The sequence below is a fragment of the Rhinoderma darwinii genome, chromosome 10 (genome assembly GCF_050947455.1).
Source record: "Rhinoderma darwinii isolate aRhiDar2 chromosome 10, aRhiDar2.hap1, whole genome shotgun sequence".
Taxonomy (NCBI): domain Eukaryota; kingdom Metazoa; phylum Chordata; class Amphibia; order Anura; family Rhinodermatidae; genus Rhinoderma; species Rhinoderma darwinii.
In genome coordinates, this window is record NC_134696.1 from 83,123,080 (window position 1) to 83,139,814 (window position 16,735).

Consider the following 16,735-nt stretch of genomic DNA (forward strand, 5'->3'; position numbering starts at 1 on the left):
TTTGAGGGGCTATTAAGGGACTATATACAGGATTATGTGACAAAAACATAGTTTTATAAGTGACAGCCAGCACGGTTTTACTAAGGACAGAAGTTGTCAAACTAACCTGATCTGTTTTTATGAAGAGGTGAGCAGAAGCCTAGACAGGGGGGCCGCTGTGGATTTAGTGTTTTTGGACTTTGCAAAGGCATTTGACACTGTCCCTCATAGACGTCTAATGGGTAAATTAAGGACTATAGGTTTAGAAAATATAGTTTGTAATTGGATTGAGAATTGGCTCAAGGACCGTATCCAGAGAGTTGTGGTCAATAATTCCTACTCTGAATGGTCCCCAGTTATATGTGGTGTACCCCAGGGTTCAGTGCTGGGACCACTATTATTCAACTTATTTATTAATGATATAGAGGATGGGATTAATAGCACTATTTCTATTTTTGCAGATGACACGAAGCTATGTAATATAGTTCAGTCTATGGAAGATGTTCGTGAATTGCAAACGGATTTAAACAAACTAAGTGTTTGGGCATCCAGTTGGCAAATTAAGTTTAATGTAGATAAATGTAAAGTTATGCATCTGGGTACCAACAACCTGCATGCATCATATGTCCTAGGGGGATCTACACTTGGGGAGTCCCTTGTTGAGAAGGATCTGGGTGTACTTATAAATCATAAACTAAATAACAGCAATCAGTGTCAATCAGCTGCTTCAAAGGCCAGCAGGATATTGTCGTGTATCAAAAGAGGCATCGACTCGCGGGACAGGGATGTAATATTGCCACTTTACAAAGCATTAGTGAGGCCTCATCTAGAATATGCAGTTCAGTTCTGGGCTCCAGTTCATAGGAAGGATGCCCTGGAGTTGGAAAAAATACAAAGCAGAGCAACGAAGCTAATAAGGGGCATGGAGAATCTAAGTTATGAGGAAAGATTAAAAGAATAAAGCCTATTTAGCCTTGAAAAAAGACGACTAAGGGGGGACATGATTAATTTATATAAATTAATGGCACATACAAAAAATATGGTGAAATCCTGTTCCATGTAAAACCCCCTCAAAAAACAAGGGGGCACTCCCTCCGTCTGGAGAAAAAAAGGTTCAACCTGCAGAGGCGACAAGCCTTCTTTACTGTGAGAACTGTGAATCTATGGAATAGCTACCGCAGGAGCTGGTCACAGCAGGGACAGTAGATGGCTTTAAAAAAGGGTTAGATAATTTCCTAAAACAAAAAAGTATTAGCTCCTATATGTAGAAATTTTTCCCTTCCCTTTTCCCGTCCCTTGGTTGAACTTGATGGACATGTGTCTTTTTTCACCCGTACTAACTATGTAACTATGTAACTATGGAACCCGGACTATGCATGAACGAGTGCTTCCACATCTACCACACCTCCCTGGATTAAAAATGTTATACTTTTAAAACCCCCACACCTCCCTTTATCATTCTGGTCTTTTACCCATTTTTTAAATTGGACACTCTAAAATAACAAACAAAAAAAAAACCCTCAATATACCCCTAGATGAATACCTAATACTCTAACAAATGTGTATGATCTGCACAATTTTTTCAGGCCTATGCTTGTGGCCAAAAATCATCCAAGTAAAAATAAGGCCTCAAAACCCTTGTGGTGCTTCTTCACTTCCAGGCACTGCTAAGTGTCCAGACAACATATTTAGACCACTTTGCGGCTATTTCTAAACTCAGAAGAAAAATCCCAATAAACATTGAGGTGTCTTCCTGCACTTACATGCTGTGTCTGAAAAATCTGTCCTATAAATGACGCATTTGTGAAAAATGTAACATTTTATTTTTAATGCCAGATTTCTACTAAATTCAGCCCCAAAAAATATGGGGTCATAAAAGTGATCACACACCTAGATAAATTCTTTGAGGGGGGCAGTTTCCAAAATGGGGTCACTTCTTTGGTGTTTCCACTGTACTGGTACCTCAGGAGCTCTGAAAATTCGACATGGCACCCGAAAACCTTTCCAGCAAAAGCTGTGCTTCAAATGGTTCTCCTTCCCTTCTGAGCCCTGCCGTGGGTCTAAACAGCAGTTTATTACCACTTATGGGGTATTGTTGTAATCAGAAGAAATTGCTTTTCAAATGTTGGGGTGTTTTTTTTCCTTTATTCCTTGTAAAAATGAAAAAATTCTATGTTTTTTCAGAAAAAAAAGTAGATTTTCATCTTCACAGACCAATTCCACTAAATTCTGCAAAAAAACTGTATGGACAAAATGCTGACTTTACCGCTAGAAAAATTCCTTGAGGGATGTACTTTCCAGAATGGGGTCACTTTTAGGGGGTTTCCACTGTTTTGGTCCCTCCAGGGCATTGCAAACATGACATGGCACCAAAAACTATTTTAGCAAAATCTGCGCTCCAAAAACCTGACATGGTGCCTAAAATATATTCTAAAAAAAAGGAGGCCCTGAAATCTAGTAGGTGCTCCTTTGCTTCTGAGGCTATGGCCTCAGTCTATTAGCGCTGTAGGGCCACATGTGGGATATTTCTTAAAACTGCAGAATCTGGGCAATAAATATTGAGTTGCATTTCTTGGGTAAAACCTTCTGGGTTACATAAAAAAATTGATTACAAATGAATTTCGGAAAAAAAAATTAAATTTGTTAATTTCACCTGTACTTTTAATTCCTTTAAAACGCCTAAAGGGTTAATAGACTTTCTGAATGCTGTTTTGAATACTTTGAGGGGTGCAGTTTTCAAAATGGGGTATTTTATTGGCACTTTCTAATATATAAGGCCCTCAAAGCCGCTTCGGAACTAAACAGGTCACTGAAAAAATAGGCTTTTGACATTTTCGTGAAAATGTGAGAAATTTCTGCTAAAGTTCTAAGCCTTGTAACGTCCCGGAAAAATAAAAGGACGTTCAAAAAATGATGCAAACATAAAGTAGACATATGGGAAATGTTAACTAGTAACTATTTTGTGTGGTATTACTATCTATTTTACAAGTAGATACATTTAAATTTAGAAAAATGCTAATTTTTACACATTTTCTGTAAATTTTGGTGTTTTCCACAATTAAATATTGAATTTATCAACCAAATTCTTTCACTAACTTAAAGTACAATATGTCACGAGAAAACATCTCAGAATCACTTGGATAGGTAAAAGCATTCCGGAGTTATTACCACATAAAGTGATATATGTCAGATTTGAAAAAATCATCTGTGTCCACAAGGCCAAAACAAGCTGTGTCCTAAAGGGGTTAAATGGGGAATAGGGGATTTAGAACTTTGTTTCAGAAAAAAAGCTCTAACCTAATATAAGAATTAGATGTAAACCGATAGAATACCAACAGACAGAATGCAATAAAACGTAGTGCTAAGAAAAGATAACCAGTAAACTGTAAAGCATAATTGCCAACTGTATTACATGCACTATATTGGATCCTGGGTAATGACCAAGATATACTTGGTGCATCGATCAATGATTGACAAGAGACTAAACCAAGAAAATATGATCGACTACGGCACACAATATTGGAAAAAATATACAAATTTTATTAAATTACAGACATAAGACAATTTAAAAGATGGAATAGGGAATAAGTCACACAATAAAAAGACGTCGCATCAATCAAAAAGTCAAGATATGAGTATTGTGTCAACATGTAAGCAGTTTACATTGTATCAGCAAAATGAAATGCATATGATCACAAAGAAAACTGTGTCCAGTTGAGATCACAGCAAATAAGAGCCAGACATGTCCAAGAACAACGATATGGACAGTACAAAAATGAGGTACTAGTGATTGTAACGATATCTGAATAAGTATGAGAGATAAGTATACATCGCAGAAAGTAAGATAAACGATGTTATAGGACAGTGTTACATATCGAATATATTTGGAGTCAAAGGGAGGTAACCAAAGATGATGGACATAACAAGGCAATAGCTGCTAAACAGGACAAAAGTAGTGATACATACCGGTGGACATGATGGAAGTGTGAGATGAGACGTCTGGGTTCAGTGGTTCAAACATTCAAACATTCGTTGTTCTTGGACATGTCTGGCTCTTATTTTCTGTGATCTCAACTGGACACAGTTTTCTTTGTGATCATATGCATTTCATTTTGCTGCTACAATGTAAACTGCTTACATGTTGACATAATACTCATATCTTGACTTTTTGATTGATGCAACGTCTTTTTATTGTGTGACTTATTCCCTATTCCATCTTTTAAATTGTCTTATGTCTGTAATTTAATAAAATTTGTATATTTTTTCCAATATTGTGTGCCGTAGTCGATCATATTTTCTTGGTTTAGTCCCTAATATAAGAATGTATAATTTAATTTCACACAAAAATAAAAATAACCTGACTAGACCAGAGTGACAATGTGGTCTGTTATGTGGCTGCATCAAGTGGAAATATAAAAAACACTTCCATTTTGCTCTATGAAGCCCATGACCCCTATTGCCATTGGGACCCAAACAATTCTCGATCCACCCCTGCAGTTTCTGAGACAGGAGCACCCAAAAAAAATAAATTATAAATTGTCCCATAATCTAAAATATTTCAGAACAGGAAGCAAATACTGATCAAGACGTCTAGATATATGAATCTCATGACAAAAAAATCATAACAAAATGTTAACTTACAATGATTTTTTGAGGGGTTGCACAGTCATATTGATTGGATCAGGGATGGATTTTAGGGGTCATGGGGAAAATTTTCCTCCCCTAAAGAACAGAACCCATTTACTTTTTATGCCGTTATCTATTTGATTCAACATCCCCATTGATAACCCAATCTCCTCATCTGCCTCCCAGTTTCTATCTTTAACCTCCTCCCTAGGTCTGACACAACTTACTAACTCTCCTACACATGAAGACGGGCATTCGCTTGACATGGTCTTCTTCCGGCTCTGCTCAGTTTCTGACTTTATTAACTCTCCTCTCCCGCTTTCTGACCACAATCTTCTCTCCTTTACTATCAAATATTCTCTGCCTCCTCAGGTCATCCCTACGTATCAGACATACAGAAATCTACATGCCATTAACACTGTGAAACTCATAGACAGTCTACAGTCCTCATTGTCCCCTATCTCTTCCCTCTCCTGTCCCAATCTGGCTGCCAAACTTTACAATAACACTCTCAAAAATGCATTGGATGAAGCAGCCCCCCCTACACTCCGAACCACCCGACAAAGACGACGACAACCCTGGCACACGCCTCAATCCCGCTTTCTTCAGCGGTGCTTGAGATGTGCCGAACGACTGTGGAGAAAATCGCATTTGGATGCAGATTTCCTCCATTACAAATTTATGCTCAAAACTTACAACTCTGCCCTTCACCGCGCCAAACAAGTCTACTTCACTTCTCTCATCTCCACACTATCTAATAATCCAAAACGCCTCTTTGATACTTTTCACTCCCTCCTTAGTCCTAAAGTGCAGACGCCAATCACAGACCTCAGTGCTGAAGACCTGGCCAATTATTTTAAAGTTAAAATTGACAACATTCGGCATGATATTATCTCCCAGTCCCCTAGTAACATCGATCCCCTTCCCCCCCCGCACTCCCTCTTCTTCACTCTCAGCATTTGACCCAATAACTGAAGAAGAAGTCTCGAGGCTCCTCTCTTCCTCTCGCCCTACTACCTGCCCTAGTGATCCTGTCCCCTCACACTTCCTCCAGTCCCTCTCCCCGGCTGTCACTAGTCACCTCACTAAAATATTTAACCTCTCTCTTTCCGCTGGTATCTTTCCCTCCGCTTTTAAACATGCCATTATAAACCCATTATTGAAAAAACCAACTCTTGACCCATCCAGCGCTGCCAACTACCGACCAGTCTCTAATCTGCCCTTCAAACTCCTGGAACGCTTGGTCTACTCTTGCCTTATCCGCTATCTCTCTGCTAACTCCATTCTTGACCCCTTACAATCTGGTTTCCGCACTCTACACTCCACAGAAACTGCCCTTACTAAAGTCTCAAATGATCTCTTGGCGGCTAAATCGGACGGTAAATCCTCTCTCCTTATTCTTTTGGATCTCTCTGCAGCCTTTGACACTGTAGACCACAAACTCCTACTTAACATGCTCCACTCTATTGGCCTCAAGGACGCGGCTCTCTCTTGGTTTTCCTCCTATCTCTCTGACCGCTCATTCAGTGTGTCATTTGCTGGTTCCACTTCTTCTCCTCTTCCCCTTGATATCGGGGTTCCTCAGGGATCAGTCCTAGGTCCGCTGCTCTTTTCTCTCTACACAGCTCCTATTGAACAAACCATCAGCAGATTTGGCTTCCAGTACCATCTCTACGCTGATGACACCCAATTATATACCTCTTCCCGTGACATCACCCCTGCTCTAATACAGAACACCAGTGATTGTCTGTCCGCTGTCTCTAACATCATGTCCTCTCTCTATCTGAAACTGAATCTTTCTAAAACTGAGCTCCTTGTGTTCCCAGCATCTACTAACCTCCCTAAACCTGATGTCTCCATCTCTGTGTGTGGCACTACCATCACTCCTAAGCAGCACGCCCGCTGTCTCGGGGTTACTTTTGACTCAGATCTTTCCTTTACTCCTCACATACAATCACTTTCACGCTCCTGTCATTTTCACCTCAAAAACATCTCCAGAATCCGCTCTTTTCTTACGGAGGAAACTGCCAAAACTCTCATTGTTGCTCTGATTCACTCTCGTCTTGACTACTGTAACTCATTACTAGTCGGTCTTCCCCTCACTAAACTCTCCCCTCTCCAATCTATCCTCAATGCAGCAGCCAGGCTCATCTTTATGACCAACCGCTACACCAACGCCTCTAATCTGTGCCAGTCACTGCACTGGTTGCCCATCCCCTTCCGAATAAAATTCAAACTTATTACTCTCACCTACAAAGCTCTCCACAGTGCTGCACCTCCTTACATCTCCTCCCTCATCTCTGTCTACCACCCTACTCGGGCTCTACGTTCTGCCAACGACCTTAGATTAAAATCCTCCATAATCCGAACCTCCCACTGCCGTCTCCAGGATTTCTCTCGTGCTGCACCCGTCCACTGGAATGTGCTACCCCAGACAATCAGATTAATTCCCAAAATCCACAGTTTTAAACGTGCCCTGAAAACACATCTATTTAGACAGGCCTATAACATTCCCTAATCTGACTCCTTTCCATGGCCCTCCATTTAGATTAGTCATCAGAATAAGATTCCCTCACACTCCTTCTCTTCATGTCCGTCATAAACGGATACTGGCTGGTGACCGGCTCATGCAGCTTTGTTACCACCGCATGTGTATGAAAATGGCCGGACCATTGTACAGAACAAACACTATTACACTTTGTGTCTCCCTTATTTCCCCATAGATTGTAAGCTCTTGCGAGCAGGGTCCTCACTCCCCAGATTTGAATTGTAAATGAACTTTGTCACTATGTAATGTCTGATATTGTTTGTTTCATGTCCCCTCTAAATTGTAAAGTGCTGCGTAATATGTTGGCGCTATATAAATAAAGATTATTATTATTATTATTATTATTATTATAACAGCTTGTAATACTCTCCTTGCTTCTCTTTAGCTCCAGGCTCCACCATCTTTCTAGGTCCTGAGGCTGTCCAGCATAAAGGTGCGAGGAGAGGTGAGTATATAGAGGGGTCTTTCTTGAGGTCTGATTATTTAAGGGGTCTGGTCTGGTGTTTGAATTAATTTAGGGTTCTGATCTGGGGTCTAAAGTAATGTCGAGGTCTGGGCTGGGGTCTGAATGGATGTAGGGGGCTGGTCTGGAGTTGGAATTAATGAAGTCTGATCTTAAATCTGAGGTAATTTAAGGGTCTGGTCTAAGGTCTGCATTAATTTAGGCCTCTGGTTTGAAGTCGGAATTAATTTAGGGGTCTGGGGTCTTACGTAATACAGTGGTTTAAAGTCTTAATTAATTTTAGGGTCTGGTCTTGGGTCTAAATTAGTTTGGGGGTGTTTCTGAATTTATATATGGGTTTAGTGTCTGGATTTATTTATGGGTCCGGTCTGGAGTCTCAATCTGTGTTGGTATAGAGGGTGGGGATGGAATGTAGAAGTGAGGGGCCAAAGATTTCGACAATGTGTCGAAAATGTGTCTTAAATATTTAAAGGCGTAATGAGGAGCGTGACCGAACAAAGCAAAATTCCCCATGCCACACTGCTTTTTTTCAACCACTCCCTAGATTATTATACTGAATCCGCTACGGATTCTGTTTCATAACTTTCAGCAACATTTCACTATACCTTTCTAGTAATCCAGAATGTGTGGTAAACCAGCATGTGTCAGGGTACAGACAGTTTTCTATAGTAATGTTCTACTTATATAATAAAACACTATGTTTAGATGTTCATATTTTTATTGAAATAGCATGACTACAACATTTTTTTCCATAAAGTTGGCATACATGTATCAATATTCTAAATTATGTAAGGGATAACCAGTAGCAGTCTTGAAAATGCCAGTCTTAAAAATCATCCTTTCAACTGGAGACGGTTTGTAAATACAGTCTCTTCTGTTTGTAATGGTGATGAAGGGTATTCAAACTTTTCACCGAGTAATCTTGATAGCTGGCACAAATCGGTGGCAGGTGGCACTTTTGTCCAAGATGGCACTGTGACTCAGCCGAGTCACAGGCAGCGATAATTGTCCTTTTTAATGATGTTAAGCACTATGACTCAGTCGAGCCACAGGCAGAGACAATTGTCATTTTTTAATGAGGTTTCGCACTGTGACTCAGCCGAGCCACAGGCAGCGAGATTTGTCTTTCCTTGTGAGTTTATTTCACAAAGACTCCGGGTATATGGATCTATAGTCCAAAGATTGGTCAAGTCCAGGTTGGCACTGTGAATCAGCCGAGTCACAGGCGCAGAAAAAAATCCTTTGAGGTGGACCTAGGTTTGCTGGTACTCTTTTCGCCAAAAGAGACGCATACTAATTCCTTGGGATGCTTTTCTGAGGAAGAGGTCACAGGAAATTCATTTGACTTAGTCTGTGAGGTTGGTCTTGTTTTCTTTCTCAATGCAAGCTTTGGAATTGCAGAAACTCCAGGTCCAGTTTCCCCAATTATCCGTGTAGAGCTATAATGTTTGAACCACTGAAATCAGTAACAGCACAGGTCATGGCAGATTTGTAATTATGACCACCACTGCATGCAAAAGTTTGTGGTTGTTTGGAAACATTATAGTTATGTCTTGAGCAAAGCAGAGCCCTGCTGCTCATTGCGGTGAAAGTCTAAATAGCATCAAAGTATTGACACATTTGTTTAGTTCATATTTGCCTTGTGTGGAAATTAAGGCCAGGATCCTTTGTTCTCTATAACCAGTGCAGTCATGGACAATCGAAGATGACGTCTTATGATGTTGAGAAGTGATTATGTCTATTATAATGTCCATGGCGTCATGCTGTTGTTGAGATAAAACAAAATGAGAAGCTTAATGAGGTATTAATACATTATCAGATCATTCACATTTTATAGTGTTCTACTTTATAACATTGGACGGTCAATAACAGGAATAGTTACAGATTGTGAACTATTAAAGTCACCCATGGGCCTCAAATATTAAAACTCTAACATAAAATCGGACCTTATTGCCCATAGCAACCAATCAGTGCTCAGATTTTCATCTTAAAGGCTATGGACTCCTTTGCGGGATTTTCTCATTGCACTGTATGTATTTTATTAAATAAAACATATTTGCAATTGGTTTTAATGAAAACATTTTGGACGATCTTACTGGAGGCTCATTTTCCAGCCCCTCTGCTCTCCTGAACACTAATCTAAGCTGTCAGCGGAGATTAAAGGAGTTTTGCAGTGAGAAGAAATTGATCATTAATATTTGATCAGTGGGAGTCCGACTCTCGGCGCCCCCACAAATGAGCTGTTTTGAGGTGGCCACGGAGCTCTTGCAAGTCCTGCTTCCCCCGTCATTCTTGTCACTGCTTTTTACTGTGAAACATTAACACACTTGTAGTGGCGGTTTACAGTATTACAGCCTTTTCCCAATAAAGTAAATGGGAGAAGGCTGTAAAAAACTTGGAACCGCAGCTACAAGTGTGTTAATGTTTCACAGTATGGAGCAGTAAGGGAAATTGGCAGGGGTTCTGAGATTCGGACACCCACTGATCATATAATGATGGCCTATTCTGTGGATAGGCCATCGATTTCTTCTCACTGGAAACCCTTTAAACTTTCAGGGGAGCAGAGAGATGGGCTGGAGACTGACCAGACAGTAAGTTCATCTGACAGGATGAGCACTGAATGGCATCCAGCAGTTTGTATTGTATTGTAAGACATACAAGCTGCGAAAGACAAACAGTGCCACATTTTTTAATTAGAAAATATGTTTTATTTAATAGAATACATATGCTGCAAAAAAACAAAAAGTCTGCAAAGGTGTCTCTTTTGCAGGAAGGCACTTTAGTAGCCAAGGACACATCTGATACGTCCGTGCTACTAAAAGCTCCAGCTGTCATCTAGTCTGAGTTACTGCAGGTTGAAGGGGAAGAGGATAAACAGCAATTTTGATTTGCAAAAGTTTTGAGCATCAAATAAGGTTTTGTTCGTTGCATTGCTGCTACACCTGCTGCGATAATCCGGATCATAGTCACCATCCTCAATATCGTTCTCACCATTACATGTGCAGTCTGAAGACTTACATACTTCACATTGGATAAAACGACAATGGACGCAACAAGGTCTCAGAAGATGGAGTGATAACGTTACTTCACCTGCATTGTATGATGTGAGCCGAGTACAACTGGAATTAGCAGCACAGCGAGGAGTGATCTATGTACATGGCCATAGATTATAATGAGCGGGGCAGCCGGGGGATTCTGCAGTTCGCTGCTCCTTCTCTGCCCCCCATCAGGACACTGTAGATATTATAACAATGGTCTATCTCCCATTGCAGAATACAGGTCACAGTAAGTGGCAGTCTGTAACTAGATGACCACATCTCAGGACAACCATAAAGTTTATGAAGAGGTTTATGGAGCTCTAAGAAACTCTCACATTCTTACCTTCTTTTTATTTGGGAGAAGATGCAGCTTTTTCAAAATACGCCAGAAGATGTTTGTGTAATTCCTGCATTGGTGAAGAATAACTGGCGCTGCCTGTAAACGTGTTGGTCTTAGAGGCGTTAAATCCAACTCCTTCCTTATTCTGCCCAAGATGTTTCTCAGCACTTGGAAGATGTTGGAGATGTTCTTTGTCCTCTTGTTGTTCTGTAAAACACACGCAGTCTATAAGATCAGCTGTTAATATAATGGACATTGTTCCTACTCCACCGTCAGCCTGGGAGCGAGATTCATAAAATATTAGGAAATGGCGTAAGCAACAATTCCCTAATATATTGTCACCAATGACACGGTCGACAGGTTTTTACCCACACAATGTAAACTAGAACAACTGCAGCTACTTCTTATAATAACAATCAGTCTCTTTATCATATGAAGAATGGAAAATTCTCGCTCCTTACAATTCATCATCACCAGTGATCAGTAATATCGCACCTGCCGAACATCCTGTCTTTGCTGGATTTTCCCACTATACGCGTCCTGATTTCTCTGAAATGTCCCATGAAATGGACCTTAAAAGGGTGGGGCTTATGCAAATATAATCCCAAATTGGGCAGTTCTGTGGGTGTTCCTCATAATGGGGGCGTGGTTGAGTAATTTCCCATGAATAAGGGTTAAAATGTTGGGAGGTATCAGTAATGTGATGTGATAGGCTAGGACTATAAAGAGGATGATACACAGATCTAAATTATTAACATAATTTAGTCACAGATACTGGCTGGTGACCGGTTCATGCAGCTTTACGTGTACTACCCTATTTAGCATAAGATATGGCTGTACCAAAACAGCACTTTTAACTTTTTGTGTCATCCGTATTTCCTCATAGATTGTAATATCTTCTGAGCACGTCCCTCAATCCTCTTGTTTGATTTGTTAATTTGTGTGTTACTATGTAATTTTATTAGTAATATTGGGTAATATTATAAGGCTAAATTAAAAGATAAAAGCCCTGAGAACTTACTTTCAGAGGTGGTGTCCACATGATATGGGCTGATATTGGTGGTTACATCATTGGATCCAGGCATGGAGCTCTTAGTGTCTTCAATGATGTCTATGTTTTCAGCCCGTCCATGAGAAGCATCATCGGTTATAATGTTAGAGGCGGTGTCCACGTCCTCTTGGCTGATATTGATGGTTACATTTTTGGATCCAGGCATGGAGATCTTAGTGTCTTCAATGAGATCTCTGGTTTCAGCCAGTCCATGATGAGCCTCATCGGTTGTAATGTCAGAGGCGATGTCCACGTCCTCTGGGCTGATGTTGATCGTTACGTCATTGGATCCAGGCATGGAGATCTTAGTGTCTTCAATGAGATCTCCGTTTTCAGCCAGTCCATGAGGAGCATCATCAGTTATATTATCAGAAGCCGTGTCCACGTCATCTGGACTGACATTGATGGTAACATCATTGGATTCAGGCATGAAGATCTTAGTGTCTTCAATGATATCTCTGTTTTCAGCCCATTCATAAGGAGCATTATCGGTTATATCAGAGGTGGTGTCCACGTCCTCTGGACTGATATTGATGGAAACATCATTAGATCCAGGCATGGAGATCTTAGTATCTTCAATGAGATCTCTGTTTTCAGCCAGTCCATGAGAAGCATCATCGGTTGTAATATCAGAGGTGGTGTCCACGTCATCTGGGCTGATGTTGATTGTTTCATCATTGGGTCCAGGCATGGAGATCTTAGTGTCTCCATTGATGTCTATGTTCTCAGCCAGTCCTTGAGAAGCATCATCAGTTATAATATTAATTTTGTCCTGACGTTTTTCTGAAACACAGAACATTGAAATCAGAAATGATAAAATAAAGGCTAATTTATTAACCGTTTACAGGTATTTGAATGGCACAATAATCCACGAGAATAAAAAAAACACAATCTCTGAAGCTGCCTCTACATTTAGGATTCCTTCACTTTTCTTTGTCGACATAACGGATCCCCCTAGTTTCCCTGTATAACTATGTTCCCGGATTAATGATCATGGCAGCGAGATAGAGAAACCGATCAAATACACAATCGTGGACCAGTGGTTATATTGAATGTTGTATTGAATAATCTATAAAATGGAGGATTTTTCTGTAAAGTGAAGCTGCACTTTTACCTTTGGTGCATGTGGGAATAACTGTATTTGATGGTGTGTAGTGTTATGTCACAAGACGGCAGATCGTTACAGAGAACGGCTCCGGATGGTGTGAGGAGCGGGAATACTCCGTCCTCGCCAATAAGAGGCGTTCATTGGGAAATACATTGAGATATAGTGCGCAGTTGTGATGACTCCATTGACGTTACTAAAAATGTTCATAGATTAGGTTGCTTTTTTTAGCAAAAACATTTCATTAAATGAAAGAGAAGAACCAGAAAATTCCCAGTATCCAAGTGATAGAAAACCTGCCTATAAATGGTTCTATGTAGATAGATATTAATATGTCACATTGTTATACCGTATTTATCGTTGATTTGGTCGCTACCCTCTCTACTTTCATCGATGGTACATTGGGTCTCAACATCTCTCTTGGATTTTTTCTTCATCGATTTTCTATATAATTGTAATAAGGGAAGTAATATTGTGGATTAGTGACATGAATCATCTCTGTTTTCTGTAGAATGTGATAAACCCCATTAGACCACCAGGGGCGCACAACTGCAGAGTGACATGTTCATGAGCCACAAGAAGTCTACATTGTAATATTCCCATTACTGGGTCATGTTATAACTAGAAGAGGTGGTGCAGTATTTCCTATATAGACTCCGGTGTAGAACATATATATGGCACTGAGGAGTTATGTGCTGGAGGAACCTGGAAGGAGAACACAATTACATATCCTCCAATATCCAGAAGTGTAAATACATCCCAGCATCATAGAGAAATATAATATGCTGTTTATTCCATTATATCCATATAACAGTGCCACGTCATGGGAAACATTGCCCTGTTATATGGATGTAATGGAATAAGCAGAATTTTATTTGCACCAAGAAGATCCTGCGATGTTGAGATGTATTTGCATTTATGGATGGTATAGAATTGGCACCCCAAGGATCACGGGCAGAGAAGGACTGAACCCCCAGTGATGACTCTTTTACCTACAACCCTCCAATATTCAGATATAAAAATAATTACACCAGTAACAGTCGCCCACATAAGAACCTACCACAGGTGACCCCATAAAGGATCGGCATGTTTAATTTCTACATGCTCGATCCTTTGTTCCCATGGGGATGTATCAAGTGTTCGCCTGACCGCCATACAATGTGTATGGGCGGCTTAAGACTTTCGGGGAAGGGTGGCTCCGTCACATGTCAGAGCTTTGCACTTCAGAGAATTTGGACTCCACTGTTCTAATACAACATGAAATCCGGGCAAATCACAGACAGATATTTTGTCGTTATCCTTTTGTTCGTCTATATAGAGAAGAGCGTGAAAGGAACTGCAGAATATTCTTGTGAAATCTCTGGTTTGTGAGTAGACGGCTGGGCATGGAAGTCAGTATGGTAAAAGCAGGACACGAAATCATTATTTACAATACTTACTTATATCTGATGTAATGGATGAGAGAAAAAAACATTCCAAGGATGAAGATGGCGACAACAGAACCGGCAGCAGCCGCAACATATTTATTTTTAAGTAGAGAGATGACGGTAGAAGCTGCAGAAGTCACAATGAATTTATTCCAAAACGGTATTGGAGGCGCAGGAGTAGTGGTATGTACTGGAGAAGAAGGAGAAGCAATACGTGATCAGATAACTTGTCTACTATAATTAATTATTATTACTATTATTATTATTACTATCATTATTATTATTGCTATTATTATTATTACTATTATTATCATTATTATAACTATTATTATTATTATTATTATTATTATTATTATTATAACTATTATTATTATTATTATTAATAATAATAATAATAATAATAATATCCCTTTGATACACATTTTTAATCCAAAATTAATGTCCCCAAGAGTGTCAGGAAATGTCCTTGTTCTTGTTTGTATGGGATGTAACCACAGTGTAGTGTCAGTGATGCAGCATTGGATATGAATTAGCAGTGGCTGGATATTTACCATATAACCGGACCCTACATAGATATATTGGGGGGAATTTATTAGGACTGGAGTATCAGATGGCAGTCTTAATGTAAAGAGCTCTGGAGTAAGATGTGTCTTAATAAATTAGGCGCATCTCTGATTGTCCGTGTGCCAGAAAGTCAAATCTACTTAAACTTGAGCTGGAGTAGATTTGCGCTATTATTTGCGCCTATTTCTGTGGTAAATTGCAGTAAATTTGTGGTAGGCTCTGCCCTTTCTGTGGGGCCCCATCCACTTTTTATTAAAGTGGCATGAGTGGCGCTAATGTCTTAAAAGTCATATTTTTTTGTGCAAGTTGCGATTTTTAAACCATTTGCGATATGTCCACGCTAGAAAACTGGTAACGGGCAAATAATAAATTGCCCTTTGTATTGAGTTTTGGGCACTAGTATATAAGAAAGACATAGCAGAGCTGGAGCGGGTTCAGAAGTGGGTAACAAATACATTGAATGGTTGCACTGCATTACCCAGTAATATGATTAAATATGGGGGTTTTAGTTTGGAAAGATAAACAGTTTAGGGGTGACCTAATAACTATGTATAATATATATTAATGGACAGTACAGAGATCTGTCTAGTTGTCTTTTTATATCCAGACCTGTAAATAAGGGGCATCCACTACGTCTAGAGGAAAGAATGTGTCACCATCATCATATACGCGGATTCTTTACTGTAAAAGCAGTGAGACTATGGAACTCCCCGCCACAGGATGTTAATTCATTGAAAGATTCTAGAAGTGGCCTGGATGCTTTTCCTGAAAAATCTAATATTATAAGGGATCTGTACTAGATCTCTGGGGATGGGGCATTAATCCTTGAATTTATATCCTGATCATCATATTTGGAGGGGGAAGGAAAATGTCTCCGGCCTCATAGGGTTGTTTTTAATAAGAACCTTGCAGGATATTTGGCTGAACTAGATGGATTTATGTTTTTTCAATCTTACTCGCTATGTAACTATGTCACTTACCTCCACAATCCTGAGGTCCTTGGCACTGCTCCATGCGGAAGAAACATTTCTCTTTTTGGTCGGGGCAGCCTTTGGTGACATAGACCACCCGAATACCAATGCCTGGCAAAAGGAAACATCAATTAGTTGTGTGAAAACACGGAAACGTCTCCCAATCTATCAGTGTAATTCCCTGTAGTCTTCTAGTGGAAGAGACGTATCCATAAGAGATCTCAGAAATGTCGCTCTACTAACATATACATTGTATACGGCGCCTCATTGATTTATTCCCATAGGATTATTTCCTCTGATCATGTGACTGTGACAAGAGAAAGATAGAAAATACAATCACGTGCGGGAAATTCTACAATGATCATAAATGACACCCCCCCAGGAATGAATATAATCCCATGTATGATCATCACCGCCACAAGTCATCGCTATTATTCCTTGCGGGGCAGGAATCACATTCCGCCGGGTTATGAGAACCTGGAATAGGGAAAACATAATGGGGGGTCACACGCCGAAATTACCGGCAACTCACATGAAAACTCGCCCGTTCTATTTATCATGTGACTTATTAATAATCCGCGGTCACTTTACAAATGTGACATAACAGTGATAACCTGTTATCT

The 16,735-nt window shown here is 39.9% G+C and overlaps 1 protein-coding gene across 1 annotated transcript; it reads right to left on the bottom strand.

Moving 5' to 3' along the window:
• Positions 1 to 8,316: 8,316 nt before the first annotated feature.
• Positions 8,317 to 16,672, bottom strand: LOC142662622 (uncharacterized). Its single transcript, XM_075840834.1, has 7 exons — positions 16,645 to 16,672; positions 16,122 to 16,223; positions 14,590 to 14,767; positions 13,500 to 13,594; positions 12,016 to 12,828; positions 10,998 to 11,201; positions 8,317 to 9,379 (listed from the first exon to the last, which is right to left on the bottom strand). Exons 1-6 carry the CDS (start codon positions 16,670 to 16,672, stop codon positions 11,005 to 11,007), a joined length of 1,413 nt encoding a protein of 470 aa, XP_075696949.1. The 3' UTR covers positions 8,317 to 9,379; positions 10,998 to 11,004.
• Positions 16,673 to 16,735: the final 63 nt, after the last annotated feature.

What these genes read in the sequence shown, in the direction of transcription:
- LOC142662622 (XM_075840834.1), bottom strand. Translation starts at nt 16,672, where the DNA reads ATGATAAATAGAACGGGCGAGTTTTCAT. An exon ending in CCAAATCAACGATAAATACG is followed by an intron (nt 12,829 to 13,499) that starts GTATAACAATGT and finishes TCTGTGTTTCAG; the next exon opens with AAAAACGTCAGGACAAAATT. An exon ending in TGTGGACACCACCTCTGAAA is followed by an intron (nt 11,202 to 12,015) that starts GTAAGTTCTCAG and finishes TGTGTTTTACAG; the next exon opens with AACAACAAGAGGACAAAGAA.